At 43.4% G+C, this 12,199-nt stretch overlaps 1 protein-coding gene across 1 annotated transcript in view; it reads left to right on the top strand.

Moving 5' to 3' along the window:
- The window catches only part of rpn1 (ribophorin I), a 35,765-nt gene that overhangs the window by 20,151 nt on the left and 3,415 nt on the right, over positions 1–12,199 (top strand). The window contains exons 2-9 of the mRNA XM_048606669.1: positions 693–796; positions 2,754–3,060; positions 3,999–4,208; positions 5,673–5,865; positions 6,543–6,642; positions 8,704–8,842; positions 10,072–10,191; positions 11,254–11,499. Coding sequence (XP_048462626.1) covers positions 693–796; positions 2,754–3,060; positions 3,999–4,208; positions 5,673–5,865; positions 6,543–6,642; positions 8,704–8,842; positions 10,072–10,191; positions 11,254–11,499 — 1,419 coding nt within the window. The remainder of the gene's footprint in view (positions 1–692; positions 797–2,753; positions 3,061–3,998; positions 4,209–5,672; positions 5,866–6,542; positions 6,643–8,703; positions 8,843–10,071; positions 10,192–11,253; positions 11,500–12,199) is intronic.

Genomic DNA, 12,199 nt, shown 5'->3' with positions numbered 1-12,199 from the left:
TGGGTCTGGACTTTTCTTCAGCATTTCTGTAGAAGGGTCCAGACCCGAAACATCAGCTTTCCTGCTCCTCTGATGCTGCTTGGCCTGCTGTGTTCATCCAGCTCTACACTTTGTTATCTAGATTGAAGCTGTGGTGCAATACTAAGGGACTGCTGCACAGTGATTTATTGTTTTTCAGGTGAAGCATTAAATCAAACCCCTTGTGTTGACTGCGTGAAATGCTCTTGGTTACTCTGAGGCCATGAAAACATTATTGCTGCACCAATTTTTAGTTATTTTCATGTTTGTGGTTCTAGCCCTGGGTTGAACAGAGGGAAGAAACCAATGACTTCTGTCTGGTGGTGGAAAGTACTGTGCATGGACAGATTGCATCCTTTTTATAAAACCTGCTGAAGTTGGTATTTGGATCCCTAGAAAGTGTTCACTTGGCTGAGAAAGCAAATGGTGCTTGTACCAATGAGACAGCACCCCAGATGGAGGTTAGTGCCTTCAGGGAAGTGGGCAGGGGGTTGGTGGAAATAGCAGTGATTAAACCATGCACTGGAGATGAGTGGGAGCCGCAACCCTTAGACTGAGATGTCAAGCTGATGTCTGTAATGTCACACCATTAACCTTTTGTCCCTCTGTTTTGACCATTCCTTATTTTTGAGACTTTCTGAATTATTTGGGAGGGTGAATTGTTAATTGTTTAGCTCCATTTTACACTTAATTGGACTCCTCATTTTATCCAGCTGAAAACTGATGATGAAGAAGAAACCTCATTGGTTTTGGAAGAAACGCGTGTCAAAGGGCAGAGGTAAGTGGTTTATCTCTGTTCTGCTTGTACCTATTCACTGTCAAGGGACTCAAGCTTTCATTGCACTTTAACCTGGTAAAATTTGCACTTTTATAGAGCAGGCTTCAGCAGTCCCTGACTAGTTCAGGACACAAGGCAGTTGAGAAAGGAAGGAGGAACTTCTGCAGTTCTGGTGTGTCCTGCCCAATGATTGCTGCTGTTCAGATGAGCAGCATTCATTAGCTGATTAGTCGGTCAGTGGAGATGGTCCACTGCACCAAATTGGCTGCTCTGGTACTGACCATTTTATTGACAGTACTTGGCCCACAAGCCCAGCTGTGATTTGTTTTTTTTAGCACTTCTGCACTAACTTTCCTGGAGTGTGCTGCATTGCACAGCTGCCATTACAAGTTTGGGAATCAGGAAAGCCCCCCCCACCCCGACCTCCCAAATTTCAGTAGCTGACCCCCACTGACTCTCTTTTTGACAGTACCCTCCAATTTTCCCACATTGTCTAGCCTGCATGATTTAAGAGTAGCTGTAATGTTACTGCTGTCCCAGTCGCCGTCAAAAAATTTTTTAAACCAGGTGAACACTGTGGTGAGTGGTTGGGGAGTTGCTGTAGTGAACTAGCCCAGAGGTTCTCAACCAGTTTTCCACGCATTCCATTCAGCAAATCCACTGGCAGCTGAGTGTGAACATGCTCACAGAAAAACTTCTCTTTATTGCTGGTCCATTCTCTTGTTGGGAAGCTTGCATTTTTTTGTAATGTTCCCTTTTTCTGAGAAACAGTTACCATGCAATTTATTTCATAGCAGTAAGGTGAGAGAAGTTGTATTGTTTAGCTTGTCGTCATTGCTGTTAGAGAGTTAGTGAAATGTAACAATGTATATCTGAAGCGTCACTGGACCCAAAATGTAAACTCTGATTTCTCTCCACAAACAAACTTTCTTTTTTGCATTTTGTCCATTTGAACGATGGATAAACACCCTGTGAAATGACCAATTTTCTGGAATTAGGAGTGTCAAGGGTACCAGATTGGAATGTAGTGTATCTGGGTACATTAGTGGGTACTGGTCCCACTAATATTAGAAGCAGCAGGATCAAAGTAAGTTATGAAATGTCAAAATCTAGTCTATTCACTTGCCTTTATCCCACCATTAGTCGCTCTGCCCCTCAATCAACTTAGGCCTACTTCCCGGAATTTCTTCCCACCATTCTAACTTCCTTCACGTGGAATGTATCGGTGCTGGATATCATATTTGGCCCAACCAGTTAATGCTCCATTTGAGCTTCCTTCCAATTTTTTCCTCATTTAAACTTGTGCTTGTCTATCTGTATATACCAGTGTATACCATTTTATGCAAGCAATGCAAGAACTTGCCAAGGCTTGTTTCCCAACACCTTGCAAATCATTGACCTCTCCCACTTAGACTAGGTGACAGCAAGTGCTTGGGAGCACCGCCACTCTACAGGTAACACACCAACCTCACTTGACAGATACCGATTTCCTCTATTTGCCATAGTCAATATCCTGGAGTCCCCTTACACATTTGAAGGAGAGGGATGGGCAACAAATGCTGGCCTAGCCAATGACACGCAAATCGTGTCAATAATTTACATTTAAATTGCCATGAACAGTTGTGTAGTCAAACTGGAGTTCATATCCCACTAGGGGAGGTTATGAAACTCGTGAATAAAGCCTGAGGAAAATTGACTACAGATTGAACAAGACTCTTGCTTTTAAAAAAAAACAGCAATCACTCAGACACCTTCCCACTCCTACCTGGTGTGGCCTACATGGAACTCTGATCCCTTGTTGTGAATTGGCCCAGAAATTACTCTGTTCGAAACATGAGAAAGCTGAGTGTATGTTATGGCATTAAAACCTCATTGGGTTAGCTGGTGGAAAGTTTGTTTATTGGGTTGTGCACCGAAGAAATCTCTTGAGAGCTATCTGAGCACTTTCTATTTGCAGCGGCAAGTTCTTCAAAGTGAAGCTGGGAACGCAGTTGGCTGTTGGTGCCAAAGTCAAACTCGCACTTGAATCCACATTCACACACGTTTTGCAGCCTTTCCCAACCCACATTGCCCAGGCTGAGAAGCAGTTTGTCGTTTTTGAGGGCAACCATTACTTCTACTCGCCGTATCCCACCAAGACCCAGACCACTCGGGTCAAGCTTGCTTCAAGGAACATCGAAAGTTACACCAAGCTCGGTAATCCTAGCAAATCGGAGGACTCCATTGATTATGGACCATTCAAGGACGTTACTGGCTTCAGCCAGGTGAGAATAACACCCTTGTCCCCTCACCAATCACCTTGTCTTTTCCTATCTATCTAGTTTCTGTGACCAGTGAACACACTGCCTGCTCTAATTAACTTGGCCATGTGTCTCCTGCATATATTTAACTTTAATTTTATTGTAGAACTGTGTAGATGTTTGGCAGTGCTGTTTATAATGTTTTGCTTGTGCTTGGAGAGCCTAATAAGATCAGGAATTACAGAATTGTGTTGTATTGAATACCTGGTCAACTTTAAGGAGAAAATTAAAAAGCATTATAGGACTCCAGGGAAAGAGCAGTGGAGTGGAGTAGTTAGATAAGAGCCAGCACGGACACCATGTTTCCTGGGTTGAATTTCTTGTCTGTGACATTTGCAAAGGGTTGTCCTTGGCACTGTTGCCTCCTTGGTAAATAGATTTCAGTTTATTAGCTGCTATGAGAGTGGAAAAGCATGTACATGTACACTGCATGTCTTGCAAATGTCTTAAAGGGTCTTGCAAACCAAATAATTGGTTTTTAAGAGCATTGTTGTATCAGTTTATGTGACTGTCGGTTTGCACGGAGCAAGTAACTGGTCTGGGGTAATTGGCATTTGTTTATTCAGTCTCTGATTCTCTCACATTTTGAGAGTCTGAAATGATATGCCCTTTATGTTGAAGAACTGCTTGCCCCAGTCCCAGACTCAGATTGGCAACTTGGCAGAGATGCATGATCTTGTTTGGATTACAGACAATTGCGGCAAGGCCAGAGATGTGAAACAAACAGTCAAACCTGTTCCCTCCAGACTGAGTTCTATACTGCCAAGGTATTTGAGAAAATGTAGCTCAAGTATATTAGAAACATAAGTGATGGACCTGGACAAGTTAAGAATCCAGGAATCTGTTTGTGGTTATTTTTCGTGGTTGATGTCATGCTCTACAATCTGCCCTTGACGTTTCAGGATACACTGAGGGTGCATTATGAGAACAACAGCCCTTTTCTGGCCATCGTCAGTATGACCCGGCTAATTGAGGTATCGCACTGGGGAAATATTGCTGTAGAGGAGACCATTGACCTGAAACACTGTGGCGCGGTCCTAAAGGGACCATTCTCACGCTATGACTATCAGAGACAGCCCGACAGTGGGATCTCCTCGGTTAAATCTTTCAAGGTAATCTTCATGTCTTGAGTATTATGCTTATTCACTGTGCTGCCCCGCCATACTTGAGATTTAATAGATGCCATAATACACTGTGCTGCAGTATTGTTGATGCACTGGATAGTTCAACTTGGGTCATTTGTCAGCCTAGGGGTGGGATATGGCCTTTTTTATGGATTTCCGCTGATTTTAAATGCAAGAGTGTAGGGATCAATCACAGATAAGCCTACTTAAGCTAGCATACATATGGTGGGCTGAATGGTTGCCTGCTGTGCTGTCTTGTCCAATAGCTGCAGGAACTAAGGTCCAGTCCTAAACACAATTTCAGGGTGGTTATGCACAAAGTTTTGAAAGTGCAGGTTAAGACTTTTGACAAGACTTGCAGGATCCTCGGCTTTATAAATAGAAACGTAGGAATTAGGAGCAGGAGTAGGCATAGGGTACAAAAGCCAAGAAGTAGGGCTAAACTAGTCCTATCAAACTCGTACATTTGTATTCAATTGTGGGCACCACATAGTGTAATCCACGGATAAGCTACAGAAAATATTTACACACTCTGCTTGTTAGATGTGTACTCCTTACTTACAGATCTGCATTCCCATGAGATGGGCCCCAGACCTGATGATTTTATTTCCTAATTCACAGGTCCTGATGGATCTTGCAGTCCTTTGCGGTTGATAATGGATTGCTCTTGCTGCGCTTTTCATGTTTTTGTGTTATCCTTAGGAGTTCTGTGCCCCTATCCTCCATGGATGACCAGGATTTGGTAATTAAAATTATTCTTGGAATGAGAGACTGGAGAAACTGAGTTCTCCTTGGAAATTTGATATTCTGAAAGATTTAGGGAATGGAGTGTAACTGTTCACAGTGGCTAAAGGGTTGATAACCTAAAGGACACGGGTGATTGGCAAAAGAACCAGAGTATGCGTAAGGAAAAGTTTCTTTTTGCGCAATGAAGTGTTAAGATTTGAAGTGGTGAATAGATGTTCATTCGTGGCCTTCAAAAAGGAATTTGAGAAATACTTCAAGAAAATAACTTGTATGGGGAAAATGGTGGGTCGGGAGTTAAGCTGAACCATCTAGATTGCCTTGTGAAAGACCACATGCAGGCTTGATGGGCTGAATGGACTATTTGTACTGTGCAGATCTGCAAAAGATTACAGTAATCTACGTGAGGCTGCTCAGTTCAGTGGAACTGACCTCTACGTCTAGAATTATACCATTCAGCTTGTATTGTCAGTCTACGTTCTTACTACCAAAATGTATTGCCTCAGACCTTTCTAGGCTGAATTTCCTCAGTTACTCTTTCATCCATTCCACTACACACACACTCAACCTCTTTGAAGTTTGTCACTATTCTCAATTCACAGTTCTTCCAAGGTCTGTATCATCTGCAACTTCAAAATTGTATACATGCCTAACTAATAAATATACTTCAGGAAGCAGAGTGAGTCTAGTGCTATTTCCTGCTTGCAGACCATCCTGCCTGCTGCAGCCCAGGACGTATACTATCGTGATGATATTGGGAACATCTCCACCAGCCACCTGATTGTTCTGGATGACTCTGTGGAGATGGAGGTCCGTCCACGTTTCCCACTGTTTGGCGGCTGGAAGACTCACTATGTCATTGGATACAACCTGCCCAGCTACGAGTATCTTTACAATCTTGGTTAGTACCAGTCTGACTTCTTAAATGGGGAAGAGAGGTCTAACAGTGAGTGCTGTTTGTTCAGAGTCATCACACAGCATTCATCTGGAAAATTGCTTTGCACCTGACCAGTGGTGACACTTTGTGGCGGTACCCATGGTAATCAGCCTGACTAGAACATGTTTGTGGATGGTGGCTGAGACAGGGCTGAGAGCCAGACTGAAGCCTGTTAACTCTAGGATAGATGCTCCACAAGCCCAGCTATTGTTTTTTTTCTGTCTACTCTCCTGCAAGCAATAAATTTTGCTGAGCTTTCCAAGTAGTACCTCTGCCAAATGATTGTCCTACACGTACAAATGAGATTTGATAATTAGTGCAATATTCAACCACAGAAGGCTTCACAAACTGGCTTGGATCACATTAGTCTGAGTACCTGCATTGGGGTGTGTGTGTCTCACTGCCAGTCTTTGCATGAGCCCACTGACCCATCGGGATGTACTTCGCTCCACCTCTAACACTGAAACTATCAAGTGATGTTGCTTTGCTGCTGTGATTTGGTTAAAATGCCATGCATTTGATTGCTGGCACCTGCTTCACTACTGCAGTTGGTCACTTGAACATGTATTGCATTACTGTGTATTCATTCTGTTGCTGTAATTGATTTGATTCCATGTCTGTCACGCTTCATCTGCTACCAGGTGACCAGTATGCACTGAAGATGAGGTTCGTTGATCATGTATTTGACGATCAAGTAATTGATTTTCTGACTGTGAAACTTATCCTACCAGAGGGAACGAGGTAAGTGATTGATCAGATATTACAGAAAGGGGTCATTTGGAAACTTATTTGACGATTTTGTTGACTGCTGGAATTGTGTATCTCCTGGGTGTTCTTCGTACTGCATCTGGCAAAGTAAGCACAGGTCTCCATCAGTGTTCACTATTCTCTGATGGGGTTTGAACATTTCTGGCAAGACTATCATTTGTTGTCCATCACTAATTGCTTTTGAACCGGGTGGTTTACTAGGGTACGTCAGAGGGCGGTTGAGAGTCACATGTAGACCAGACCAGACCAGGTAAGATCGAGGGTTTTATGATGGTTTTCGTGGTCACTAGTTTCATGGGACCAGTTTTCAATTCCAAATTTTATTTGTTTAATTTCCACCAAATACCATGGTGGGATTTGAATCCATGTCCTCAGATTATAAACCTGGGTCTCTAGGTTACTCATGTAGCAACATTACCACCACACTACAATTTCCCCATATTCACAAGTCCATGTCTGGTGAGGGCTCACGCACTATTCTAGCCCAGTGCCGAAGGTAGTCCTGTACTCATCAGACAATGTCTGTGCCCATGCCCATGTCCACCAGTACACATTAATTCATCACCCCTGTTCTCATCTTTGCCTTGCCTCTCACCTCTTCCTACCAGTTTCAATTCTAGTACCTCTTGAGATCTGTGTTCCTGTCATTCTGCCTTCTTGATCACCTTATTTTTAATCAATCCAAACTGGATGATTGTGTTGTCAACTACTTGGGCACCGAGCTCTGGAGTTTCCTCCCTCAACCACACTCTCACCATTCATTTGAGGTGCTCCTTAAAACATGGCTTCAGTCAGCTCCTTTAACAAATCTACTGGCTAGTATCTTTGAGTTTATTAGCTGTGAACCAATTGTGGAATCTGGGCTGCTGATGTGTAGAGATTTTTTGACTTGAATACGTAAAGTTGATCTCCCCCTTGTTTCCTGCTATTTTGAGATGTCCTTCATCAAGTTAGGTGAAGCAACAAGATTTCCCCAGAGCTTCTGAAAGACCTGTCTCTCTCTGGAGACCGTTGATCCTGATTTCCTTTGTCGACACCTTTTGTGATTTTTACGAATGCCTCTCTCTCATCTCCTGTTAACCATCACTGCTGTAAAGTGAACAGTCCGAACCTCCACAGGGAACTGAGTTCCTTCTTCCCTTGAATACAACCATTTGCAAGTTCCTTTCCAAGCCACTCTCCATCCTGACTTTGAAATATATCACAGTTCCTTCAGTGTTGCTGGGTCAAAATCCTGGAATTCCCTCCTAACAGTATTGTTCGTCTATCTACAGCATATGGACTGCATCAGTTCAAGAAGACGGCTCACCACCACCTTCTCGGGGACAGTGAGGGATGGACAGTAAATGCTGGCCCAGCCAGCAATGCCTATGTTCCACAAATGAATTTTAAAAATCTTCTTGATATCCTGGCCAGAATTATGACCAAATTGCAGCAAGGGTCTTTTGTAAATTTGCATGTCATCATCAGGATTGTACGTGCTGCTTAAAGGGGCAGAAGTTCCCTACATATCAGAATAACAATTTTAACATGATAATTTAAATTGTGGATGTTATACATTTAGATTAGATGCAATTTCTCAAGCTTTCAGCTTGTGATCACCCACTTCCAAAGCTGCAAAAGATGTGGTTGGGAAATGAGCATTCTCTATGTTGATTCTTGTGGTTGGTGGGAGAAAGGGAAAGGGAATGCAGTAAGGGTGCACTGTGGGTTGGCTGCAACAAATATTTAGCCAATCTAGTTAAAACCTTTTATCTAATCCAGTACTGCACCTGTCCCGCGAGTGTTTTGAGGACAGTGCAGATAGAGTTTTACACTGTATCTAACAATGTGCTGTTCTTATCATGGGACTGTTTAATAGGGACAGTGCAGAGGAAGCTTTACGCTGAATCTAACCCTGTGCTGTACCTGTCCAAGGAGTGTTAGAGAGAGACTATGCAGAAATAATGGAGAATTCCATTTTCCAGTATTATCCTCCTTGCCTCGAGCATGTAGCTCTAAATACTCAGCTCATTTTGCCCTTCAATTCCACAGGAATATTCATGTGGACACTCCATATGAGATAGACCGAAAGCCCGATGAGCTTCACTATACTTATCTGGACACTTTTGGACGACCTGTCATTATTGCTCACAAGTCTAACCTGGTGGAGCAACACATTCAGGATATTGTAGTAAGTTGACTGGATGGGAGGATACCAGTGATTGTGACACCTCATGGTCGATACTGTGACTGGGGAGGGAAGGCGAGAACTGGCATCATGTACAGTAAGCATGGTACTTGGTATTAGTGATGTTGATTATGTTTTTGAAAGTGATGTCTGTGCTACCAGGTTTTTTTTAGCCTTTGTCAGTTGCCTGACTTTTGAGGCTATGTTTGCCCACCCATGAACCATCCCAGAGATATAGCCATTTAACAAAAGGGTTTACCTGGCCTGGTGTTTTAACTCCTTCCCCACTATCATGGCTTTGGGACTGAGGTGTTTACTGTTTCTTTCTCCCCACCCCCACCCCAGCAGATGTGCAGCCCAATGCTATCAATGTGGATTTCACAAGCTTCAAAATCTCCCCTCCCCTTACCGCATCCCAAAACCAGCCCAGCTCGTCCCCGCCTCCCTAACCTGTTCTTCCTCCCACCTATCCCCTCCTCCCACCTCAAGCCGCACCCCATCTCCTACCTACTAACCTCATCCTGCCCCTTTGACCTGTCCGTCCTCCCTGGACTGACCTATCCCCTCCCTAACTCCCCACCTACATTCACCTTTACTGGCTCCATCCCCGCCTCTTCAACCTGTCTGTTTCCTCTCCACCTATCTTCTCCTCTATCCATCTTCTATCCACCTCCCCCTCCTTATTTATTTCAGAACCCCCTTCCCCTCCCTCATTTCTGATGAAGGGTCTAGGCCCGAAACGTCAGCCTTTCTGCTCCTATGATGCTGGTTGGCCTGATGTGTTCATCCAGCTCTGCACCTTGTTGTCCCAGCAGATGTGCAGTTGACTTTCAGAACCTACATCCATTACCATCTTTGATCTGAAAGTCCATACAGTGCTTATCAATGGTCCATTCGACCACACGAGGCATCACAGTCCAGCCTAATAGTGTAGACATGCCTGCGGTTCGTAGCAGCAGACACTGACCTGTGACCAGGAACTTTGTTCCTCTTTGTCTCCCCTCGGTGAAAGTTGGCTGAGACTCTTACAGCTTCCTGACAATTGGCTCACCCTGGGTTGTCACCCTTTGCAGAGACCAAGGACCAAACCAGGGACTCAGTGTCCTGATTGTAGGTGTGATTGGTTCGGTGCAGGGACAGGGGTGTTGCATGAAACCCATGAAGAAATTGCCTGCAATAATGACCACTGTTGCTCAGGGTTGTGTTCACTTTTTTTCTCTCCCTGTCCTCAGGTCCACTACACGTTCAACAGGATCCTGATGCTGCAGGAGCCCCTGCTTGTGGTCGGAGCTTTCTACATTCTCTTCTTCACTGTCATAATTTACGTACGTTTGGATTTCTCCATCACTAAGGTGAGCTTGTTAAAGTGATTCAGACACCTTTAATCCTACTGTCATGGGACTTCCTGTTAAATTGGCCCCCAGAAAAGTTTGGCTTGTTTAGAATTCAGCTGCCCATATCTTATTGCTGCAAATTCCAGTTCCCCATCACCCACAGGTGTTTATGGCCTGCATTTGGCTCCTAGTCTGTCAAAACCTTGTTTTTGTAACCTCCCACTAAGTTTGTGCTTTTGTCAGCTCGTACCATTTTTGCCTTTGAGTTACAAAGTTGCGGGTTCACTCCAGAATTTGAGTCGAATAAAAATCAAGGCTGACCCGAGTACAGTACCTAAAAGATTTAGTGCACTGTTGGAGGTTCATCTTTCAAATGAGACACTAAATGCAGTTTGCCTCCATTTGCCCCCTCAGGCAGATATAAAAGATCCTAAGTTGTTATTTTGAGGAAGAATATACAAGTTTTTCATTACCCATAGAGCAGTGTGGGACATGCAGTGGTTGTGAAGAGTACTTTATAAGTGCAAATCTATCTAGTCTCTGAATCCTTCCAGGGCCTCATCTCCCAATCTCTGTAACGTACTCCAAACCTACAAACCTTGAGAGACCTCTGTGTTCTTGCGGTTTTGGCCTGTTGGATATCTCTGATTTTAATTGCTCCAGCATTGGTGCTGTCTGGGTCATAAGCTCTGGAATTCCTTCCCTAAACTTCTTTGCACTTCTACCTCACTCTCCTTTTTAAGATGCTTCTTAAAGATAATCTCTGAGCAAATTTTTGTAGTGACTTGCTGTCAGATTTGATGCATAATTGTCCCTGTGAGGTACAATGGGGATATTTTACTATGGTAAAGGATCTATTGTTAATTTCTAAATTTGCAACACCACACCTTTTCTTAAACTTGCTGAATCAGAATTAGCTTTGTTTTTTTATATTCTTCCTCCTCCTTGTTTCCAGAGCCTATAGAGACATTGAACTACACAGAGGTCCATTTGAAGCACACATTTCTTATTTTAACTATTACAAGCAACATTTCCTTTTTCTTTAATTTGTCTCATTATTTCCAACTCTCACCCATACAGGACCCAGCAGCAGAAGCCAGGATGAAGGTGGCATCAATTACAGAGCAGGTTTTGACTTTGGTGAACAAGAGACTGGGATTGTATCGCCATTTTGAAGAGGCTGTGAACAAATACAAGCAGTCGAGGGACGTTGGCACACTGAACAGCGGCCGCAAGACTCTGGAGACAGAACATCGTGGGCTTTCCGCTGACATAAGCTCCCTGCAATCCAAGCTAAAGGCCGAGGGATCAGATCTGGCTGAGAAGGTAAAGGATTTGTGCTTCATGTGACTTGGAATACATTACTGATGTCACGTTTCCATCATTTAAAAGTGGGGTACAGCACAGGGTTAGATACAGAATAAAGGTCCATCCTCCTACTCTTTTAAACTGCAAATAAATCTTGCTCTACACTGACCATCAAACACTCCCAGGACAGTTAAAAGTACAGGGTTAGATAAGTGTACAGCTCTCTTTCTACTATTACAAACTGAAAGTGATGCTCCCTTGACACTATCCTCATCAAACACTCCCAGGAGAGGGAAAGCACCAGATCATTTGCAAGAGTAAAGTTTTTCTACTGTATTTTTTTAAGTAGAAGTAAACTAAAAGTAAAGCTCCTTCAACACTGTCCCCATCCAACCCTACCAGGACAGGACAAAATGGGACATCTACAGTGCAAAGCTCTCTGTACTCTTTTAAACTGAAAGTCAAGCTCTCTCTACACTGTCCCATAAAAGACTTCCAGGATAGATAACTACTAGTTTATAATGAGCTAATTTATTGGGAAGCTGAAAAAAATTTCTCTGAAGTTAAATCCTAAAGTCAGTTAAGTTCATTGGGGGAAACAAGGGATTGAAAGACTTTTTTTTTTAAAAAGTCTACTTTGTCATCTGATAACACTGTGGATCTGGAGGAGCACAACACCACACGCAGCATCAGAAGAACAGGAAAGGTGACATTTCGG

Source organism: Rhincodon typus, chromosome 16, assembly GCF_021869965.1.
Source record: "Rhincodon typus isolate 14 chromosome 16, sRhiTyp1.1, whole genome shotgun sequence".
Classification (NCBI taxonomy): Eukaryota; Metazoa; Chordata; class Chondrichthyes; order Orectolobiformes; family Rhincodontidae; genus Rhincodon; species Rhincodon typus.
This window is presented reverse-complemented; position numbering and strand designations above follow the sequence as displayed.